This window comes from Colobus angolensis, unplaced genomic scaffold, assembly GCF_000951035.1.
Source record: "Colobus angolensis palliatus isolate OR3802 unplaced genomic scaffold, Cang.pa_1.0 Scaffold587, whole genome shotgun sequence".
Lineage (NCBI taxonomy): Eukaryota > Metazoa > Chordata > Mammalia > Primates > Cercopithecidae > Colobus > Colobus angolensis.
Window position 1 is genome coordinate 265,370 of NW_012119454.1, and position 22,386 is coordinate 287,755.

General features: G+C 44.6%; 1 protein-coding gene across 1 annotated transcript in view; it reads left to right on the forward strand.

Annotated features, from left to right (window-relative positions):
- ARSF (arylsulfatase F) overlaps window positions 1-3,942 on the forward strand; it is a 49,581-nt gene extending 45,639 nt beyond the window's left edge. The window contains exons 10-11 of the mRNA XM_011962247.1: window positions 1,076-1,200; window positions 3,456-3,942. Coding sequence (XP_011817637.1) covers window positions 1,076-1,200; window positions 3,456-3,838 — 508 coding nt within the window. The 3' untranslated portion in view covers window positions 3,839-3,942. The remainder of the gene's footprint in view (window positions 1-1,075; window positions 1,201-3,455) is intronic.
- The last annotated feature ends 18,444 nt before the right edge of the window (window positions 3,943-22,386 follow it).

Genomic DNA, 22,386 nt, shown 5'->3' on the forward strand with positions numbered 1-22,386 from the left:
AGTGGCTCACGCTTGAAATCCCAGCACTTTGGGAGGCTGAGGCGGGTGGATCCCCTGAGGTCGGGAGTTCAAGACCAGCCTGACCGACATGGAGGAACCCCATCTCTACTAAAAATACAAAATTAGCTGGGTGTGGTGGTGCATGCCTGTAATCCCAGCTACTCGGAAGGCTGAGACAGGAGAATCCCTTGAACCTGGGAAGCAGAGGTTGTGGTGAGCAGAGATCACGCCACTGCCCCCAGCCTGGGCAACAAGAGTGAAACTCCATCTCAAAAAAGAAAAAGAAAAATCCTTATCTGGGATGTATTATTATGTGTCCCATTACAAAGCAGGTTTTATTATTATTGCTTTCTAATATAAGGCATGAGATGTGTTTTCTAATATAAATTTTTAAAATTCATTTTAGTTTAGATTCAGGGGCCCATGTGCAGGTTTGTTATTTGGATATATTGTGTGATGCTGAGGTTTCTATCAAATTCGTCACCCAAGTGGTGAACATAGTATCCAACAGGTAGTTTTTCAACCCTTCCCTCCTCCCTGCCTCCTGCTTTTTGGAGCCCTCCAGTGTCTAATGTTCCCGTCTTTATGTTCATGTGTACCCAGTGTTTAGCTCCCACTTCTAAGTGAGAACATGGTGCTTGGTTTTCTGTTTGTGCGTTCATTTACTCCATTTCTCATATAAAATTGGAAGTATATGACTTTTAATGATTCCATAAAAGTTTTTCAAAGGGTAGCAATATAATTGCAAATGAAGTCAGATTTATGAAATTGCCACAAATTGCTGAGCTGTGGAGAGCCTCTGTGTCACAGCCAAGGTGATCTGATCTTTTCGCCTTTGGGGCATGCATTGTCACATTCCTCGGCCTCATCATTTCAGGATCAAAGCTTAGCTTTCTTCCCTTACCCACTGGAGTGTGATCTCCCAGAGAGCATGCATGAGTTTTCCTAAAGACTTAGTACGCTGTCCTCTGGCCCTAAGGCATGATGCAGTCTTCACCAAGTACTCTTCAGGTAGCTTGGGACCCAACGTCCCTTCTCTCCCTTCTCCTTATCTGCACTGTCTGTGTCTCTGCAGGGTCATTGACGGTCGAGACCTCATGCCCTTGCTGCAGGGCAATGCCAGGCACTCGGAGCATGAGTTTCTGTTCCACTACTGTGGCTCCTACCTGCACGCCGTGCGGTGGATCCCCAAGGATGACAGTGAGTGCTCAACCCGCTGCTTCCTGTTCCCTGCCAGGAGCAGGGTCCCTCAGGTGTATCCTGAACACATTCTTCCTTTCCTCCCTAGACGGGTCCTTTCATTCCAGGGCTGTCACTGAACACATGTTTTTGGAGAAGTTTCTCAGAATTGCTCTTTTGCAGAAAGGCAGGTGGGGGTAATGGAGATGCTAATTGGCGTCACTTAATTATCTCAGCAGATGCACATATATTAAAACATCACATTGTGCCTGGAAAATCGATGCAATTTTTACTTATCAATTACACCTTAATAAAGAAAACAGATGTATGAACATAAGATTTGCCTGTAAAGTCAGGGAGACACTTTTAAAAAACATACATTTTTAGCTGGGCGTGGTGGCTCACGCCTGTAATCCCAGAACTTTGGGAGGCCGAAGCAGGCAGATCAGTTGAGGTCAGGAATTTGAGACCAGCCTGGCAAACATGGCGAAACCCTGTCTCTACTAAAACATGCAAAAATTACCCGGATGTGGTGGTACATGCCTGTAGTCCCAGCTACTCGGGAGGCTGAGGCAGGAGACTCGCTTGAACCCAGGAGGCAGAGGTTTCAGTGAGCTGAGATCACGCCACTGCACTCCAGCCTGGAAGACAGAGTGACACTTCGTCTCAAACAAAAACAAAGCCAAAAAATATATATACATTTTTAGAAACAGGACTGATATCTGCTGGAAAATGTGTATATCATTTTACCAGGGGATTCTAATGTTCTCATTTTGTTGTAAGGATTGCATAATATTTAGCACTGACCTGTGAGCAAAAAGAAACCCAAGAACCAGCCTTGAGAAGATGGAAGAAGACAAGAGAAGCCAGCACCTTGGGTGCATGCCTCTGATGTGCGTGCATGCGTTCTTTCTTTCTTTCTTTTTTTTCTTTCTTTCTTTTTTTGGAGATAAAAAAATACTTATTGCATATTTTCTATGGGCAGATTATTTTGTAGGCATAAGTTGTCATGGCTAAGCTTTCTTTCTTTTTTTTTTTGAGACGGAGTCTTGCTCTGTCGCCCAGGCTGGAGTGCAGTGGCACGATCTCTGCTCACTGCAAGCTCTGCCTCCCGGGTTTACGCCATTCTCCTGCCTCAGCCTCTCGAGTAGCTGGGACTACAGGCACCCGCCACCACACCCGGCTAATTTTTTGTATTTTTAGTAGAGACAGGATTTCACCATGTTAGCCAGGATGGTCTCGATCTCCTGACCTCGTGATCCGCCTGCCTCGTCCTCCCAGAGTGCTGGGATTACAGGTGTGAGCCACCATGCCTGGCCGGTCAAGGCTAAACTTTTAATTTATAAAAATCAATTCTAGACAGACTAAAGATAAAATGTAAGATTAAAAGTGTTAGAAGAAAATGAGTTTATGACCCAGAAATTGGAAGTTTTAAAAATTTTTAAAAAGTGACACACACATAATAATATGCACACATTGCACATGAAAATTGGGGGTATCTAGTGATACTCTGAGATGGGCAATGCATAGTGATCAGATTAGAATAACTGGCACATCCATCATCTCAAACATGCATAATTTCTTTGTGTTGGGAACACTGAATATCGTCCTTCTAGCAGTTTGTAACTATGTAACACATTATTATTAACTATAGTCATTCTACAGTGTTTAGAACAGGGGTCCCCAACTCTTTTGGCACCAGGGACCAGTTTTGTAGAAGACCATTTTTCTGCAGACTGGGGTGTGGGGATGGTTTTGGGATGATTCAAGCACATTACATTTATTGTGCACTTTATTTCTATTATTATTACATTGTATTATATAATGAAATAATTCTACAACTCATCATCATGTAGAATCAGTGGGAGCCTGAGCTTGTTTTCCTGCAACTTAACGGTCCCATCTGGGGTGATGGGAGACAGTGACAGATCATCAGGCATTAGATTCTCATAAGGAGCGTCAACCTAGATCCCTCACACTGGCAGTTCACGATAGGGTTCGTGCTCTTATGAGAATCTAATGCAGCCACTGATCTGACAGGAGGCGGAGCTCAGGCAGTAATGCCAACAACAGGGAGTGGCTGTAAATACAGAGATGAAGCTTCACTCTCTCGCCCCACCGCTCACCTCCTGTGTGTGTGACCAGGTTCTTAACAGGACACGAACAGGTACCAGTTCGTGGCCTGGGGATTGGGGACCCCTGCTATAGAACGCTAGGACTTCCTTTGATGTGGCTGAAATGCGCATCATTTGACGAGTCTCTCTTTTCTCCCCCAGGTGGGGCGGTTTGGAAGGCTCACTATGTGACCCCGGTGTTCCAGCCACCAGAAGCTGGTGGCTGCTATGTCTCCTCGTTATGCAGATGTTTTGGAGAACAGGTTACCTACCACAACCCCCCTCTGCTCTTCGATCTCTCCAGGGACCCCTCGGAGTCCACACCCCTGACACCTGCCACAGAGCCCCTCCATGATTTTGTGATTAAAAAGGTGGCCGACGCCCTGAAGGAACACCGGGAAACCATCATGCCTGTGACTTACCAACTCTCAGAACTGAATCAGGGCAGGATGTGGCTGAAGCCTTGCTGTGGGGTGTTCCCATTTTGTCTGTGTGACAAGGAAGAGGAACTCGCTCAGTCCTGGGGTCTTAACGAGAAGAGATAATTACAATGAGGCTACCAAAGACCACTATCTTTGGTGCTTTCAAGTTTGCAAGGAGTGCATTTAAGAGCCAATAAATTCATCTACCATTCCAGATTATTAAAGGCCCACTGGTTATTCCACTTGCTGCTGTTTTTTGGATTCCTATGGATAAATGTTGATTGAAATTTGTTTTATTTCCCGAAAGTCTATAATTTATTAATTCTCTCGTAAAAAATCCACACAATGACTGCTGATAATGTCACTGCAGAATTGCTACTTCTTCTGTTTTCCACCCAGTCTCCACCTTGCCTATTGCCAGCACCATCATTGGCCTTTGCAGTCTTCGTGACTTTCTTTGTTCTGTTCTTACATTCCACTTGCTGTTTCCTTGAGGTCTTTTTCTTCTCACACGGACTGTGTCTTGCAAGTCTATGTTTGGGTTCATTTTTCTTTGCATAAACTGAAGATTTGTAAATCGTGCCAAAACCAGTCGTCTTGCTACCACCAAAATGAGTTCTGAATATGAATACAAAGAGGACATCCTGGCTGGGCACGGGGGCTCACTCCTGTAATCCCAGCACTTTGGGAGGTCGGGGTGGGTGAATCACTTGAGGCCAGGAGTTCAAGACCAGCCTGGCCAACATCATGAAACCCCACCTCTACTAAAAATACAAAAATTAGCCAGATGTGGTGACACATGCCTGTGATCCCAGCTACTTGGGAGGCTGAGGCAGGAGAATTGTTTGAACCTGGGAGGTGGATGTTGTAGTGAGCAAAGATGGCACCACTGCACTTCAGCCTGGGTGACAGAGCAAGACTCCATTTAAAACAAAAACAAAAACAGGACATCCCCTGTGTGGTCTTGTCCATTTTGGCTAGCTTTTCCTGAATTTCTGTCTTAGATACTGTTGCCTTCTTGGGGTGAAGGACATCGATGACCATTTGTTGCCTCCGAAGAAGTTGGTAGCTCATGACCTTCCTGTGTAGATAGTTACCGTGTCATTCATGTTGACAGCTGAGTGCACTGGTGCAATCATAGCTCACTGCAGCCTTGAACTCCTGGGCTCCACAGCAATCCTCCCAGTTCAGCCTCTGGAGTAGGTGGCACTGCAGACACATACCACCACACCCAGTTCTTTTTATTCTTTTGTAGAGAATGGGTCTTGCTATGTTGCCCAGGCCAATCTCAAACTTCTGTCCCCAAGTGATCCTCCTGCCTCAGCCTCCCAAAGTGCTGGAATTATAGGCATGAGCCACTGCACCAAGCCTCGTTTCCATTTTCTAAACGTGTCTTTCTGTGCCAGAAAACAGGCACCTACAGTCACCTGTGCCATCTGCTCAGCTGCTTTGCTCTAAATATAAGGCCCTGTGTCAACAGGAGGCAACATACCAGGCATTTAAACAGTGCATTAAGAGATACAATCTGAACATGGCCACCAACCAACCAAAAGGGTTTATGTTTGTCAACAATATATAGAAACTGAATCAAGAGTGGTGCAATAATTCAGCAAAACACGTGTGAACCCAGAAAGTCTGAGACAGTTCTCAGTTAACTTAGAAAGTTTCTTTTGCCAAGGTCGAGGATGTGCCCGTGACACAGCCTCAGGAAGTCCTGACGACACGTGCCCAAGGTGGTCGGGGCACAGCTTGGTTTTATACATTCTAGGGAGACATGAGACATCAATCAACATATGTAAGAAGTACGTTGCTTTGCTTTGGAAAGGCGGGACCACTTGAAGCAAGGGCTGGAAGACTTGAAGTGGGAGGGGGCTTTCAGGTCACAGATGGTGAGACACAAAGGGTTGCATTCTTTTGAGTTGCTGATGAGTCTTTCCAAAAGAGGCAATCAGATGTACGTCTATCTCAGTGAGCAGAGGGGTGACTTTGATTAGAATGGGAGGCAGGTTTGCCCTGAGCAGTTTCCAGCTTGAGTTTTCCTGAGTCATTTTGGGGGCCCAGGATATTTTCCTTTCACACATGCTAGCACTGAGTGACATAGCAATTGGTCTCCTGGCAGTCTGGAAATTTCAGCAACAGCTGATCAGCCATTGCCTCTCCTGAGCAGCCAAGTTCTAGAAAGCAAAGGGAAGTAGGCATTAGCAACCTGGGAGGAGCACTGCTTTGATTTCCCCAGAATGTGCCAGAGCATTGATGAAGTCTCTTATTTCCTTCTTAATTCAGCCTCTTGATTTAGGTATAAACACTTGCGTGAGATTGCCCAGAACTGCCATAAAAATCACCACAAACTTGGTGGTTTAAGAAAACAGACATTCATTCTTCCACCACTCTGGAGGCTAGAAGTTCAGAAATCAAGGTGCTTCCTCGGAGGCCCTGGGTAGAATCTATCCTTGCCAATCCTTGACATTCCTTGGCTTGTGGACACATCACTCCAATGTCTGCCTTTGTCATGACATGAAAGTCTACGCCCTGGGTCTTTAAATCTTTCTCTCCTTATATAGAGAGATTATAGTCATACAGAATTCAGAACCCACCTTCATCTAGTATGACCTTGTTTTCTCTTGATGGCATCTTTAAAGACCCTATTTCCAAATAAAGTCTCATGCACAGGTACCAAGGTTTAGGACTTTAATGTAACCTTTGAGGAGGTCACAATTTAATCTGTTGCACCCCTATATACCAAGAAGAGTACCTGGGACTTGGAAATGCTCTGTTACTTGCTCAGGAGAACACAGCTTAGGTGTTACTGGGCTGAGACTGGGACCCTAGCCATGCCAACCCCAAATTTCCATGTACATCATCCCTATGATGTTGAAGCAGGAGGCAGGACTTGACTCCAGAGGTGGGGGTTGGACACCAGACCAGACTGAGGGCTAGCTAAAACAGGGCAGACGGAAGCAGCTTTCAGTCAAACACGCCCACCAGTGTGTCATGTCAATTTACCATTGCCATGGCAACACCTGGGGGTTACCACCCCTTTCCATGGCAATGACGCAATAACTCAATGATTACTACCCTTTCCCTAGAAATTTCTGCATAATCCACCCCTTAATCTGCATGCAATTAAAAATGGGTATATATTTTGGGAGGCTGAGGTGGGCAGATCATTTGAGGTCAGGAGTTTGAGACCAGCCTGACCAACATGGTGAAACCTTGTCTCTACTAAAATTACAAAAAAATTAGCTGGGTGTGGTGGAGCATGCTTGTAGTCTCAGCCACTCAGGAGGCTGAGGCAGGAGAATCGCTTGAACCCGGGAGGCAGAGGTTGCAGTGAGCCAAGATTGTGCCACTATGCTCCAGCCTGGGTGACAGAGTGAGGCACGGTCTCCAACAAGGAAAAAAATAAAAATAAAAATAAATGGGTATAAAAATATGACTTCAAAACTGCTCTGAGCTGCTACTCTCTGCCTGCAGGATAGCCCTGTTCTGCAGGAGCAGTCACGGAGCTGTAACACTGTCACTTGCATAAAGCAGTTTTCTTCTACCTCTGGTTTGCCCCTGAATTCTTTCCTGAGCTAAGCCAAGAACCTTTGTGGGCTATTTTGAAAATACCTTAACCTTAACCATTTTGAGACTCACCTGTCCTCCAGGAGTGTCTCTCAAAGGTGCGACCCCAGGAGTAACATAATCACGTGTGTTCGTCAATTTGCAATTGCAAAAATGTGGAACCAGCCCAAATGCCCATCAATCAACAAGTGGATAAAGAAACCATATGTACAAATAAATACTAATTGTCCGTGAAAAGAAATGAATTAATGGCATTCGCAGCAACCTGGATGGGTTTGGAGACTAAGTGAAGTCACTCAGGAACGGAAAACCAAACATCGTATGTTCTCACTCATAAGTGGGAGCCAAGCTATGAGGATGCAAAAGCCTAAGAGTGACACAATGGACTCTGGGGACTCTGGGGGAAAGGCTGAGAAGGGGGTGACGGATAAAAGACTACAAATTGAGTGCAGTGTATACTGCTCAGTGATGGGTGCACCAAAATCTCACAAATCACGGCTGAAGAACTTACTCATGTAACCAAACACCACCTGTTCCCCCAAAACCTATGGAAATAAAAAAAATTAGAAAATTATGTGTGTTTGTCTTATTTTAACGGACCTATGCTGTTGCCTTGTCTTTACTAAGGAGTAATATGAATGTGTCAAGTGAAAGACAAATAACTGTCTTAATATTAACTATTAAACAAGGATATCTTTTTCCTAAGCGATTTGGGGCAACCGTATTAGATCTTATTTGTCCACAAAAGAATTCCTTACAAAGGCTGAGCAATTTCTCTGCCACTCTTTGTTATAAGATCTCTAAAACATCCTCATTTTCTCATCACTGTTAGGAGGAGGTTCATCTTGAATTTAGAATACCCTAGAACAGAATCTTAGGATTTTAGCCTGAGAAATAACTTCTGAAATCTTCTTCTCAAATGCTCTTAATTTTGCAGATGAAGAACACAGAGTGTGGAGACATGAAGAGGCTTTGGTGAGTCTACACTGTAAAGGGAGCAGGACCATGAGGTCTGGACCCAAGGTTGTCAACCCCACATGAAAGGTCCTTCTCCCTCCCTGGCCCCTGTCCTTCCATTTTCTTTAACCACATGCCAAGGAGAAGGTAGTAGATAAAAGCAAGCTATGTACAACCAAGGGAACACGTTCTTTTCCACACAGTGGTGTTTAGAGGTGGAAAGAATGTTCTCTAGAGTTTGACACAATGGGGTGAATGGGAATTGTTCTTCTTGCCAGCTAAATATCTTTGGACATATTCCCTAACCTATGTATACTTCAATTGTTCCATCTGTGAAATGCAACTAAAAAGTTTATTACGGGACTTACAAAGATTAATGGAGATAATATCTCTGGAAGACTTTGCACACAGCCCATAGGCCCATAGGTAGCTCTTAATAAGTACTATATTTCCTTTTCCAGTGGTTATTTTGAAAATACCTTAAGATTAAAATGGAAAGAACGTCATCTATCAAAATGATACAAACCTTTGACATTGGTCTAAACACTCCAAACTCAATGCTTAATTAACCAATCATGACCCATTGCATCAAGAAAATTACCCTCACCTGCCTTGTCTATCTGAGGTGGTCAATATTTTCCATATGCCCCTTAAGCCCTTAATTAACCTTTTTCCCTACATAGAAAGATAAATTATACAATTCAATTTACAAATATAGTTACTTAAGGAATGTCTATTATTTCCTCATTCTGAATTATCCTTTAAATAATTTATATTCTTTCCTTCACATGGAGGAACACAAGCCTGATTGAGCAGTGCGTGTTTTTAACCATCAGATGAATGTAAACACTAGGTGGCATGCTAATACAGCTGCCTGCACAGCTTGCTTGCGATTCCTAATACGATAAATGTGTACATTGATGTCATTTTTGTAAAGATAGCGTACATTTTAACTTTATTCTTGGAAGAGGAATTTGCAAAGGAAAGACACCTTTTTCAACCCATGCTGTTTGATTGCATCCAGAAATTCACCTCCACCTACTTTATCCATCTGAGATGGTCAGTATTTTACACAAGCTCCTCAAACCCTTAATAGCTTCGAAGGAATGGAATGCGTTGCCTACAGTTTCAGACAGGAATAACAGAAAGCAAAAATTAGAGGAAGACAGACAGAAGGGTAGCGGTGGAGAGAGAGAGACAGAAGTATCAAAGTGCATCATTTATCATCTGGATTTTTCTAAGCACATACATTTTAATTACAACTAGTATGTGTGATCCGTGCTACTCGTTCACCCCTCAGAGGGTGAACATAAATGAAGAACCTAGAATAATCCAGGCACTGGTCTAAATTTGGAGAAAAGATACATGGTTTCTTCTGTCTCAAGGCCGTGTTCAGAGGATGAGTAAAGCAATGTGAATTAGAGTTGAGATGGGCCAACAATAAATAATCTCAAAAGGCTTGGCTGAAAGCAGCACCCGCACCTCAGATCTTGGCTATAATTTAGCTAAGGAAGCAGTGTATTTAGGAGCCTACTTGCAATGATTTTTTCCAATCCACATCTTTTATGAAATTTGACTTGGGTGGTACAGGGATTCAAGAGCAAATCCCAAATCGGATGGACCCACAAATGGTAAAGACTCCTAGAGTTAGGGTTATAGGGTTTTCCTTACTCAGACCTGCAAATGGCCTCAGAAGCCCTGCTTCTGGCTGGAGCGGGTTTCCTTAGCACTGTTGTAAAAAAACAGCTGGGGATACAGGAAGTACACATTGCATGGAAGCACAGCTTGTATGGGTGGATACTTTGGGGTGATTTACGGAATGATGGTTAGTTGCCCGGCCACCTCGTGGTGATGGTAATTGAGCAATGGACATTTTCCAGCTGCAGATGGCAGGATGGCAGTCAGATTCCACAGAACAGAAAGCTTGGATTCTGATTTAGAAAAATCCTGCCTCTTCAAGTGTGTCTTATTTGATTTTCCATTGCATTTAGATGACATGCAAGTGAAACACCCACTTGGAAAATGCCAAATATCCACCCACATCTCCAGCCTGTATTCATTCTTTCAACAGTAAAGACTTCCTTCCTTCCTTCCTTCTGTTTTTGCTGAGACAGGGTCTTGCTCTGTCACCCGGGCTGCAGTGTAGTGCTGCCGTCATGATTCACTGAAGCCTCGACCTCTCAGGCTCAAGTGTCCTCCTGCGTCAGCTTCCCAGGTAGTTGGGACCACAGGTACGGGCCACCACTCCCGCCTAATTTTTGTATACTTCATAGAGATAGAGTCTCACTGTGTTGCCCAGGCTGGTCTCAAATTCCTGGGCTCAAGCCATTCGCCCACCTTGGCCTCCCAAAGTGCTGGAATTACAGGCGTGAGCCACTATGCCCAGCCTAGTTTTGTTTCTTCTAAGCAGAATTTTGATCAGCAATCCAGATTCCCTAACTTTAACCCCAAGAGCCAAATTTAGGTCCTTGCCAGAGAAATGCTATCGATGGTATAGACTTAGGAAATATGCACATTTAAGAGCAAACTTTTGCAGAAACCCACTCTTGCTATCAATATGAGTAATAATGACTTAAGCAACCTCAGTTCTTGGCATCTTTCCTTTGTGGATAGAACCAGGTATATAGTTTGCAAGGCTGAGTGCAAAATGAAAATGCTCAGTTCTTGGGGAAACAGGTAAAAGTAAAAATAAAACGCTTACGTCTGTTAAAGCAAACTAAATATGGCCCGAGAAGGACTCCGTACTTCTATATTTGAGTCCTTGTAGATGAAGGGTACCCTAGCTTAATAGGCAAACAAAATTGAAAACCTAACTTAATAGTATGCATCTGTAACAATAGCTGAGTGTTGGCCAATCCCAGTGGCCATACTTCAACCACTCATAGACTGCTGAGTGTTCAAACTGCGTTCAAATCAGGCAAACGCCAAGCTGTAATCCATTTCACTGTTTCTGTACCGCACTTCGGATTCCTGTACCTCACTTTAGTGTTTTGTTTTGTTTTTTTGAGACAGAATCTCGCTCTGTCGCCCAGGCTGGAGTGCAGTGGCACGATCTCGGCTCACCGCAAGCTCCGCCTCCCGGGTTCCCGCCATTCCCCTGCCTCAGCCTCCCGAGTAGCTGGGACCACGGGCACCCGTCACCATGTCTGGCTAATTTTTTATTTATTTATTTTTAGTAGAAACGGGTTTTGCTGTGTTCGCCAGGATGGTCTCGATCTCCTGACCTCGTGATCCGCCCGCCTCGGCCTCCCAAAGTGCTGGGATTACAGGCGTGAGCCACCGCGCCCGGCCAACTTCACTTTTTTTGTCTATAAATGTGTTCTGACTACGAGGCACCCCTGCAGTCTGTCTGAATCTGATGTCCTTCTGGAGGCTGCCTGATTCAATTCAATCTTTTCTTTGCTCAATTAAACTCCATCAAATTTCACTTATCTGAAGTTTTCTTTTAACAGCTCCCTGTTCGAAAATGTTTAAGAATTTCGACAGAGTGCCAGCAGAGCACAAGGAGAAACAACAACAGTAACAACTTTTGCCTCTGTCCTCTTCAGTTCTCCAGCTACCGCCCTGGAAATTAAACTGTCAAAAGAACAAAAGAAAAGCAGAATTTATTAAGACATGCAGTGCACATCCACATGGGGTGAAACTCAGTGATGAGTAACTCAAAAACATGGTTAGAACTTGGGGCGCATAGAAGAAATCAGCCAAGAACAATATATTTGTCAAGAAGGAAAAACGCAAAGGAAAAAGGCCTTTTCAGCTCCTAGGAGCTGCAGAGTTTGGGAAGAGAAATACAGGAGGGAAATGGAAGATAAAGGCGAATTGAGTAAAGGTTTGTTATGTAGATTCCTCTAGGCCTGTGTCTCTGATAATTAACACTCTTAGCCTACTTTCAGGCAAATAGGAAAGTGCAGAGAGGTTTTTTTTTTTTTCCCCCAGTCCCTTAGCTGACTTGCTTTTATTGTTTGAGTGAAAAAAGAACGAGATCATGTCCTTTGCGGGAACGCAGATGGAGCTGGAGGCCATTATCCTTAGCAGACTAGCCCAGGAACAGAAAACCAAATACCGCATGTTCTCACTTATCAGTGGGAGCTGAATGATGAGAACACATGGACACAAAGAGGGGAACACCACACACTGGGGCCTTTCGGAAGGTGGAGCATGGGAGGCGGGAGAGGATCAGGAAAAATAACGAATGGGTATGTGAACCCAGCAAGTCTGAGACTGGTCACAGTTAACTTAGAAAGTTTCTTTTGCCAAGATTGAGAACGTGCCCCTGTGACACAGCCTCAGGAAGTCCTGACGACATGTGCCCAAGGTGCTCGGGGCACAGCTTCGTTTTATACATTCAGGGAGACATGAGACATCAATCAGTACATGTAAGAAGCACATTGGTTCGGTCTAGAAAGGCGGGACAGCTTGAAGCAAAGGCAGGAAGACTGGAAGCCGGGAGGGAGTTTCCAGATCAGGGATAGGTGAGACACAAACAGTTGCATTGATCTGAGTTTCTGATGAGCCTTTCCAAAGGAGGCGATCAGATACTCGACTCTCAGGGAGCAGGAGGGGGGATTTTGACTCGAATGGGAGTCAGAGACCTTAAGCAGTTCCCAGCTTGACTTTTCCCTTTAGCTTAGTGACTTGGGGGCCCCAAGATATTTTATCCTTTCACAGGTTCTAAGCTTAATGCCTGGGTGATGAACTAATTGTCTTCATTTAATTTAATGTAACTTAATTTAGGAGAGCTAAGTAACTAAACATGAGGCCAAAGTACATAAGAAAGCGGCAGCCCTTTATTGCAAATATGTACACACTCTCCGGCGAAGTTCTCTGGTCCTCAGGTGTAGGGGTCCAGGGAAGTCGCGCCGGCGCTCTAGGGTGATGTTCTTCGGTCCACGAATGCGGGGGCCGAAGAAGTCACGCCAGCTCCTGCCGGCAGCGGACTTTTATGCATTGGTACTGGAAGGGAGAGGGCAGTGGGCGGGATAAAGGCGTGATAGGGGCGTCTCCATAGGCGTGGCCGGGTAAGTTTCGATCTCTTCAGAGTGACATCACCTGGCGCATGCTCGGTTGATCTGCATCTTCTCGGGGGCGGGCTGCATTTTCCCGTGCGCGGGTAAGTTGGTGATGAAGAACCCGGAAACAACAGGTACTGCTCCATCTTGTTCACCTTCCTCCATTTTGTCCCTTCTCCCTCACCCAAACACTAATCTGTGTAACAAACCCCCATGAGAGTTTTATTCTATTTTCTTTTAGCAGCTCTTGCTTCTCATTTGTCTTCAGCTCAAAATAAGCCTTATGCCAAAGTGATATCTTCTGGGGTGACCTATCCTGCTCTCCTACAGGAACCTTAAGCAAAGTTTAGAGCTGTCGTGCAAAAGACCACCGGGGTGGCCAAATAGTGTAATAGAAAGGAGAGTTTTATTGGTGATGTCAGTTTGCAAACTGGGGAGTGAGTGTCCCTGGCGTAAACAGAAGGTGCTCTCTCTCTGAAGAGGGAAAAGAGAGATTGGGTCTCATGCCTCGTAGGGATCATATTACACAATAGAGTCATGCATATTCAGCAGGCTTGGGGGAGAAGCTATGCATATTTATGAGGGGAGCTGAGTGCATGCCCAATGGGTAAACATATACGTAATATATGTCCCATGTTCATTTAGGGGCTATGTTTTAGCCTTAAAATGAGGTGGGGCATGGTGGCTTACGCCTGTAATCCTAGCACTTTGGGAGGCCAAGGCGGGTGGATCACTTGAGCTCAGAAGTTCGAGACCAGCCTGGGCAACAGGGTGAAACATCGTCTCTACAAAAAATAAAAATAAAAGAATTAGCCGGGCATGGTGACACACACCTGTGGTCCCAACTATTTGGGAGGCTGAGGTGGGAGAATTGGTTGAGCCCAGGAGATTGAGGCTGCAGTAAGCCATGACTGCACTACTGCACTCCAGCCTGGGTGACAAAGTGGGACCGTGTATCCAAAAAGAAAAAAAAAAAAAAAGGTGGGATTTGGCTCTTCATATGAAGAGGTGAACTACAGGACACAAAGACAGTTTGTGTGAAGCCTCTATGAGCTGGTGAAATGAGTAAAGTCTGCAATTGCTTATCAGAAAAGAATGTGTGTAAAGCTGTTCCTCTGTCTGAATAGTAGTCTGGGTTGTCAAGAGTTAGAAGGGGCTGGGCACAGTGGATCATGCCTGTAATCCCAGCACTTTGGGAAGCTGATGCAGGCAAATTGCTTGAACTCAGAAGTTTGAGAACAGCCTGGGCAACATGGTGAAACTCCATCTCTACAAAAAACACACACACACAAATTAGCTGATGAAACTCCATCTCTACAAAAAACACACACACACAAATTAGCTGAGCATGGTGGCATGAACCTGTGGACCCAGCTACTTAGGAGGCTGAAGTGGGAGGAGCGCTTGAGCCCAGGAGGTCGAGCCTGCAGTGAGCCATAATCAAACCACTGCACTCCAGCTTGGGCTATAGAGTGAGACCTTGTTTTAAAAAAAGGGTTAGAAGGTCTGACAATTTGCCTGGTAGCTCCTCTTCTTAGGGAGTTTAGCAAGAGTGTGGTTTTTCTTACAACCTTAGGAATTTAGGAAGTTGCCATGCTAGCCTCTCTGTGAACTCAGCCTGTAGCTAACTTTTCTTTCCTTAACCTTAGGGTCTGTTTTAGTTGCTAAAGGGGCATTTATTCTGGTCTCTCTGATGACAGGGCCTTGTGCAACAGTGGAGGTCCTTCATCATGAAGTTCACCCTGAACATGGTTAATATCACCCAGATCACGCCTGGAGCCTTCGCAGTAACTTAGGGCAAGTGTCACTGGTTTTCCAAAACCCCGCTGAAATTTCAGGTCTGACTAGACAGGCGCAGCCCTCTTAGACTGTTCATGTTTAAGGCAAGAGCTCTATTTAAGCTGAGCGCAAAGGATGTGCTGAATGAAGGTTAGCCTAAAGCTGCCCCCTGACATGTTTTAAGGTTTGCCTAAAGGTTTCTCTGTACGCAGTGCACTGAAATCTAACTGGATGTGTAAACAGACTGGAACCTGGCACTTTTGTGTCAATCACAAAGTTTTGTCCGAAGGAAGTCAACTGTCCAAACCATGCCCAAATAAGGCCAATGGTGAGCTGTAACGAATTTGGCTGTTTCTGTACCTCACTTCTGTTTTCTGCATATCACTTTCCTTTTTCTGTCCATAAATCCTCTCTTACCATGAGACAGTGCCGGGGTCTCTCTGAACCTACTCTGGTTCAGTGGGCTATCCAATCTGTGAATCATTCTTTGCTCAATTAAACTCTGTTAAATTTATTTTACTTATATATTGTTATGATTATTTTTATTTTTTAGAGACAGGTTCTCACTTTGTCACCCAAACTGGAGTGCAATGGCACCATCATAGCTCATTGCAGCCTTAACCTCCTGGGCTCAAGCAGTCCTCCCACTACAGCCTCCCAAATAGCTAAGACTACAGGTGCCCCCCACCTGCCTCAGTCACCCGAGTAGCTGGGACCATAGGTATAAATCAATTTTTTTTTTTTTTTTTGGCTTTAGTTGCTAGAGGAATCCTGGTGCCACTGGCAGATCTGATGGAAGAACCTATGCATTGCAAACCCTGAGTTGGAGATGCCACTGAGATACCTCAGGGGAAATGCCGAGGAAGGAGTGGAAGGCTGGATGACAGAAGACTGTTGGTCTGCAGGTGAGACAGAAGCACTAGGGGATCCTGGCTTCAGCCACACTGGGAGGTTTTCTTTAACATGTAAACTTATGTCTCATGCTAGTTCAGGTCGTATCTGGCCTTCTGGGCACACAGTCCCAGTATGTTTCTTTTGTTGTTGTTGTTTTTGTTTACTCCTCTGATGCTACAAAAGCTCTAATACATACTTCTTTTAAGGTGCCCTGGCTCATGCCTGTGGGCCCAGCTACTCGGGAGGCTGAGGCAGGAAAATGGCTTGAGCCCGGGAGTTCGAGGCTGCAGTGAGCTAAGAATGCACCACTGTACTCCAGCCTGGGCGACAGAGTGAGACCCTATCTCAAAAGAAAAGAAAAAATTAAACAAGATAGTGCGTTTCAATGAAAGAACACTTTCAATGGATGGGCACGGTGGCTCATGCCTGTAATCCTAGCACTTTGGGAGGCCACGGTGGGAGGATCGCTTGAGCCCAAGAGTTGGAGACCAGCCTGGGCATCATGGCAAAATCCTGTCTCTAACTCCTGGCCTCAAGTGCTCTGCCCGCCTTGGCCTCCCAAAGTGTTGGGATTACCTGTGTGAGGTACTGCGCCCGTCCGGAAACCTTGTCTCTACAAAAAACACAAAAATCAGCTGGGCATGGTGGTAGTGCATGCTGTCCCAGCTACTCAAGAGGCTGAGGTGGGAGAATAGCTTGAGCCTGGGAGGTAGAGATTGCAGTGAGTCGAGATCGTGCCGCAGCACTCCAAGCTGGTTAACAGACTGAGACCCTGTCTAAAAACAAAACAAAACAAAACAAAACAAAACAAAAAACAGGCCAGGCGTAGTGGCTCATGCCTGTAATCCCAGTACTTTGGGAGGCCAAGGCAGGAGTTTGAGGCCAGCTTGGCCAACATGGTGAAACTCTGTCTCTACTAAAAATACAAAAAATTAGCCGGGCCTGGTGACACGTGCCTGTGATCCCAGCTACTTGGGAGGCTGAGGCAGGAGAATCACTTGAACCTGGGAGGTGGAGGTTGCAGTGAGCCGAGATTGCGCCATTGCATTCCAGCCTGGGCAACAGAGAAAGACTCCGTCTTGAGAAAACAAACAAAACAACAACAACAAACAAACAAAAACAGAGTAAGCTGGGCTTGGTGGCTCATGCCTGTAATCCCAGCATGTTGGGAGGCAAAGGTGGGAGAATCACTTGAGCCCAGGAATTCAAGACCTGCCTGGACACCATAGTGAGACTCCATTTCTATTTATACAAAAAAATAAAAATAAAAAAACCAGAGTACTTCAGAGTCACATGTCATCAGTGTAGATACAATTATTACCTACAAGGGGATGAAGTATGTCCCCAGCAAAGTGAGAACTGGTGAAATCTCTTCAGATGTAGTTGTTTAATCTCATGAATCCACATCAGTTTTGTTGATTCAATGGTACAAATATAAAGTTCCATGAAAGAAAACAGTCCTAATGTTAGATAGGTCAGTAGGGTGACTATAGTTTACAGTCATCTATTACATATTCAAAATTGCTAGAAGAAAAGAGTTCAAATGGTTCTAGTATAAGGAAAAGACAAATGTTTGTGGTGATGAAGATCCCGAGTACTCATTTGATTTTTACAAATTATATGAATCTATTCAATTATTACGTGTATCCCCAAACTAAGTAGATCCATTATGCATCAGTGAAAAAAACAAAGAAAATTTCAAAAAATCCGTGAGCTTTGAAGTAGATTTCAATATGTTTCATATTGAATATTTACATATTGAATATTCACACATTGGCATATTTACATATCGAATATTTATACATTGACAAATTTACACATTACATATTCAAAAAGCATGTAATGAGTGCAGAATACCCCTGAGGGAGCATGCTAGCAATGTGGATACCATATTTATCTTTCTCTTACGTTTTAGTGGAGAAAGAAATAACAAAGTACTTGTTCCTACTTCATTAGTACCTGGAGGAGTGTTTGGCAGTAGAAATAGAGGAACGTTAGAGGAAATTCCCTAAGTTTGGAAAGGAAGGAAGGATTCCCCAAGAAAGTGATGTTTGAAGGAAAATCTGATGGGTGAGTAGGGTAAGGGGTGGTAATATGAAGCACTGGGTCCTTCCTGGTAGAGTTTAGCGAGGAATGGAGTACAGAAACTGTAATCATGAGATCAGGTTGAACCAGTTCAACTAATTGTTTAACCATTGTTTAAGCTGTTATACAGTTGTAACAGAACCAACATTGCACGTTGTGTAGCCTGGGCACAGGCAAAGGGAGAAAGCTTTGACCCCAAAACTGTTGATGCTTCCCTGTGGAACCAAAAACAGCAGGACATGACCGGAAGCAGGATGCAGAAACCCATTCAGAAGCAAAAGGTCTACTGTCCTGGAAGACATCGTGCTGAAATCCACTATTCCATTCAAACTTGCCACACCAGCACTTCCACAAACTTCTTTTTCTTTGCTTTTCTTTTTCTTTTTTCTTTTTTTTGACAGGGTCTTGCTCTTTCACCCAGGCTAGAGTACAGTGGCATGATCATGGTGCACTGCAGCCTCGACCTCCTGGGCTTAATTGATCCTCCCACATCAACCTCCTGGGTGGGTAGCTGGGACCACAGGCGTGCGCCATCGCACCAGGCTAGTTTTTGTATTTTTTGCAGAAATCAGGTTTTGCTATGTTGCCCAGGCTGGTCTTGAACTCCTGGCCTCAAGAAATCCTCCTGCCTCGGCCTCCCAAAGTGCCATCGTTGCAGGCATGAGCCACTGTGCCCAGCCACATACTTCTTAACCCATAAACATTTGAGCTAACTCCCCAGATCAGGAAGACAGATTTGAACCCTGCCTCCTGTCTCCTTGCCAGTTGACCTCACAGTAAAGCCTTAAAAAGAAAAAAACAAACAAACAAAAAACAAAATGGTACCCTACAGCAGGGTGTGGTGGCTCACACCTGTAATCCAAGCACTTTGGAGGCTGAGGCAGGTGGATTGCTTCCGCTCAGGAGTTGGAGACCAGCGTGGGAAACGTAGCAAAACCCTGTCTCTACTCCAAAATACAAAAATTAATTAGGCATGGTGGTGTGTGCCTGTGGTCGCAGCTACTCAGGAGGCTGAGAGGGGAGGATTACTTGAGCCTGGGAGGTAGAAGCTGTGGTGAGCCAAGATCGTGCACTGCACTCCAGCCCAGGCAACAGAGTGAGACCCTGTCTTAAACAATAACAACAAAAACCCCCAAAGCAGTGCCCTAGTATTGGCTTATAGACATGTCAACCAGTAAGCCCATTGCTCAGTAACAAAATGGGTGGTGCAACCCTGAAGAGTAGTAAGAACCCCAGTGTGGCTGGGAGACACAGAATGAGGTAAACGATGGCAGACATTGAGAGTGGAGAGGTAGCAGGAAAGAAGCAACAAGTACAGATGATTCAGACCTCATGGTCCAAGATGAGGAGCTTCTTCTTTATTCTAGGAACAGAGGAAAACCATGAAATGGGTCTACACAGAACACAGCACGATCAGGTCTATAATCTCATCTCCTACTGTGTCAAGAGGGTTTTGGACTAGAGAAGAATAAGGCTGGGAATTGAGGCGGTACCAGTTACTGGGATGTTGCAATCAAGAAAGGGAAGAGATGATGAAATCTTCCACCTGGCTCCTGGCATTATGAGAGCTGGAACGATGTGGGCTGGTCCAGGAGCTATTTAGGGTCAAGCCACAAGACAGGTAGATTAAATGATTCGTGATTAAATGATATCCACAGCCTCCAATAAACCGACTTCACTATTATTCATCCTTGTTTTCTTGTTCTAGACCACCATCTCTGAGAAAAAAGTAGGATTATTGTGAGAGGTCTTCTTTGATCTTTTGTTCTTTCATTTTTGGGGGGTGGTAGGTGGGGACAGTCTCTCTGTCACCCAGGCTGGAGTGCAGTGACATGATGTTGAGTCACTGCAACTTCTACCTCCCAGGTTCAAGCAATTCTCCTGCCTCAGCCTCCCAAGTAGCTGGTATTACACGTGTGCACCACCACACCCAGGTAATTTTTGTATTTTTCGTAGAGATGTGGTTTTGCCATGTTGGCCAGGCTAGTCTCAAACTTCTGGCTTCAAGTGATCCACCTACCTCGGCCTCCCGAAACGCTGAGATTACAGGTGTGGGCCATCACTCCCGTTTGCTCCATCCTTGAAGGGCTATAATGGAACCAACCAAGGAAAGAACATAGCAGCAAATGGCCACTCCTCACCTTGGTATCTCTGGGAATGTTATGAGGCTACTGTAGAAAAATGGTTTGATGAAATGAAGCCTGTGATCACCTAGTAAATTGTAGAGAAATGGCTTCCACGTGTGAGGCTGTCCTTTCCCAAACACATGACCTTAAGGTGAGATGGATAAAACTTCTGGCATGCAAAAGTAGTTAGTATAATTAGGACCATATTTATTTTTCAAATACAGAGTTGAGGACCACTGTCATTTTCTGTAATGCGTGTCTAAGTGGGCTCGGAGGGACTGTGAACTCTGGTCCTGGAACTGATTTCATAACCTGGGGCGCGTTCATGGAAATATACGGTTGGAAGGGAGCTTGGACAGGTCTCTACAGATCCCACTGCTGATTGCTTTTGATAGAAGAAATCACTCCATTTTAATAAGACAGTGCAGCTTCCTCTCTCCTCAGCTTTGAACATCTGTGGAGACAGAGAACAAGGATTCTGATGCCATCTTTTAATGATGCTCTCAGAAAACTGTTGACTAGATCGCAGGGCTTGCTTCTACTGTTCTCAAACTGCATTAAGCATTCTCTCTTCCCGTTTGTATTCACCAACCCCTTTACCCTCTCTGTGTCCTCTCCAACCAAATATTTTAAAAAAATAGACATCTACACTTGACCAAAAGTTGAATACATGCCTACCTGAGGATGCTAAAAGAGTTCTATCTTGATTTTCGTACCTCTGACCTATATGTTATTTTGTCTTGTTAATAATTGTAACTTCCAGGCTAGGCACAGTGGCTCATGCCTGTAATCCCAGCACTTTGGAAGACCAAGACAGGAGGATCACTTGAGATAAGGAGTTCGAGACCAGCCTGGCCAAAATGGGGAAACCCTGTCTCTACTAAAAATTCAAAAATTAGCCGGGCGTGGTGGCACACGTCTGTAATTCCAGCTACTTGGGAGGCTGAGGCACAAGAATGGCTTGAAACTGGGAGGCAGAGGTTGCAGTGAGGCGAGATTGTACCATTGTACTCCAGCTTGGGCGACAGAGTGAGACTCAATCTCAAAAAACAAAAAACAAAACAAAACAAAAAACTACATTGTAAAGATATTCCATGAATGGGGTTATACTATTAGTAAATGTTTGGATCAACATCTGTAGTCCTTTTAGGAAGTAATAAGAAGGTATAAGAAGAGAGGAAAGAGATCTTTCTTTGCAATCTATGTGAGGCTTTGGGTGTGAGCTAGCTTTCTGGGGTTTTCTCAGACAGAAACAGCAAGAGGGAGAGGCATGCTTATATTCCATGCTGCCGAGAGTGGCAAAGAGATGACAGCATTGCTTCAGCAGTAGTGGTGACATTGAGAGGGAGATGGCGGTAGCAAGTGAAAGAGGAGAATTTTCCCAGTGGAGCACTTTTTTAAAAAAATAGACATCTACACTTGACCAAAAGTTGAATACATGCCTACCTGAGGATGCTAAAAGAGTTCTATCTTGATTTTCGTACCTCTGACCTATATGTTATTTTGTCTTGTTAATAATTGTAACTTCCAGGCTAGGCACAGTGGCTCATGCCTGTAATCCCAGCACTTTGGAAGACCAAGACAGGAGGATCACTTGAGATAAGGAGTTCGAGACCAGCCTGGCCAACATGGGGAAACCCTGTCTCTACTAAAAATTCAAAAATTAGCCGGGCGTGGTGGCACACGTCTGTAATTCCAGCTACTTGGGAGGCTGAGGCACAAGAATGGCTTGAAACTGGGAGGCAGAGGTTGCAGTGAGGCGAGATTGTACCATTGTACTCCAGCTTGGGCGACAGAGTGAGACTCAATCTCAAAAAACAAAAAACAAAACAAAACAAAAAACTACATTGTAAAGATATTCCATGAATGGGGTTATACTATTAGTAAATGTTTGGATCAACATCTGTAGTCCTTTTAGGAAGTAATAAGAAGGTATAAGAAGAGAGGAAAGAGATCTTTCTTTGCAATCTATGTGAGGCTTTGGGTGTGAGCTAGGTTTCTGGGGTTTTCTCAGACAGAAACAGCAAGAGGGAGAGGCATGCTTATATTCCATGCTGCCGAGAGTGGCAAAGAGATGACAGCATTGCTTCAGCAGTAGTGGTGACATTGAGAGGGAGATGGCGATAGGAAGTGAAAAAGGAGAATTTTCCCAGTGGAGCACTTTTTTTTTTTAAATAGAGATGGGGTCTTGCTATGCTGTTCAGTCTGGTCTTGAACTTCTGGCCTCAAGTGATCCTCCCACATTGGTCTCTCA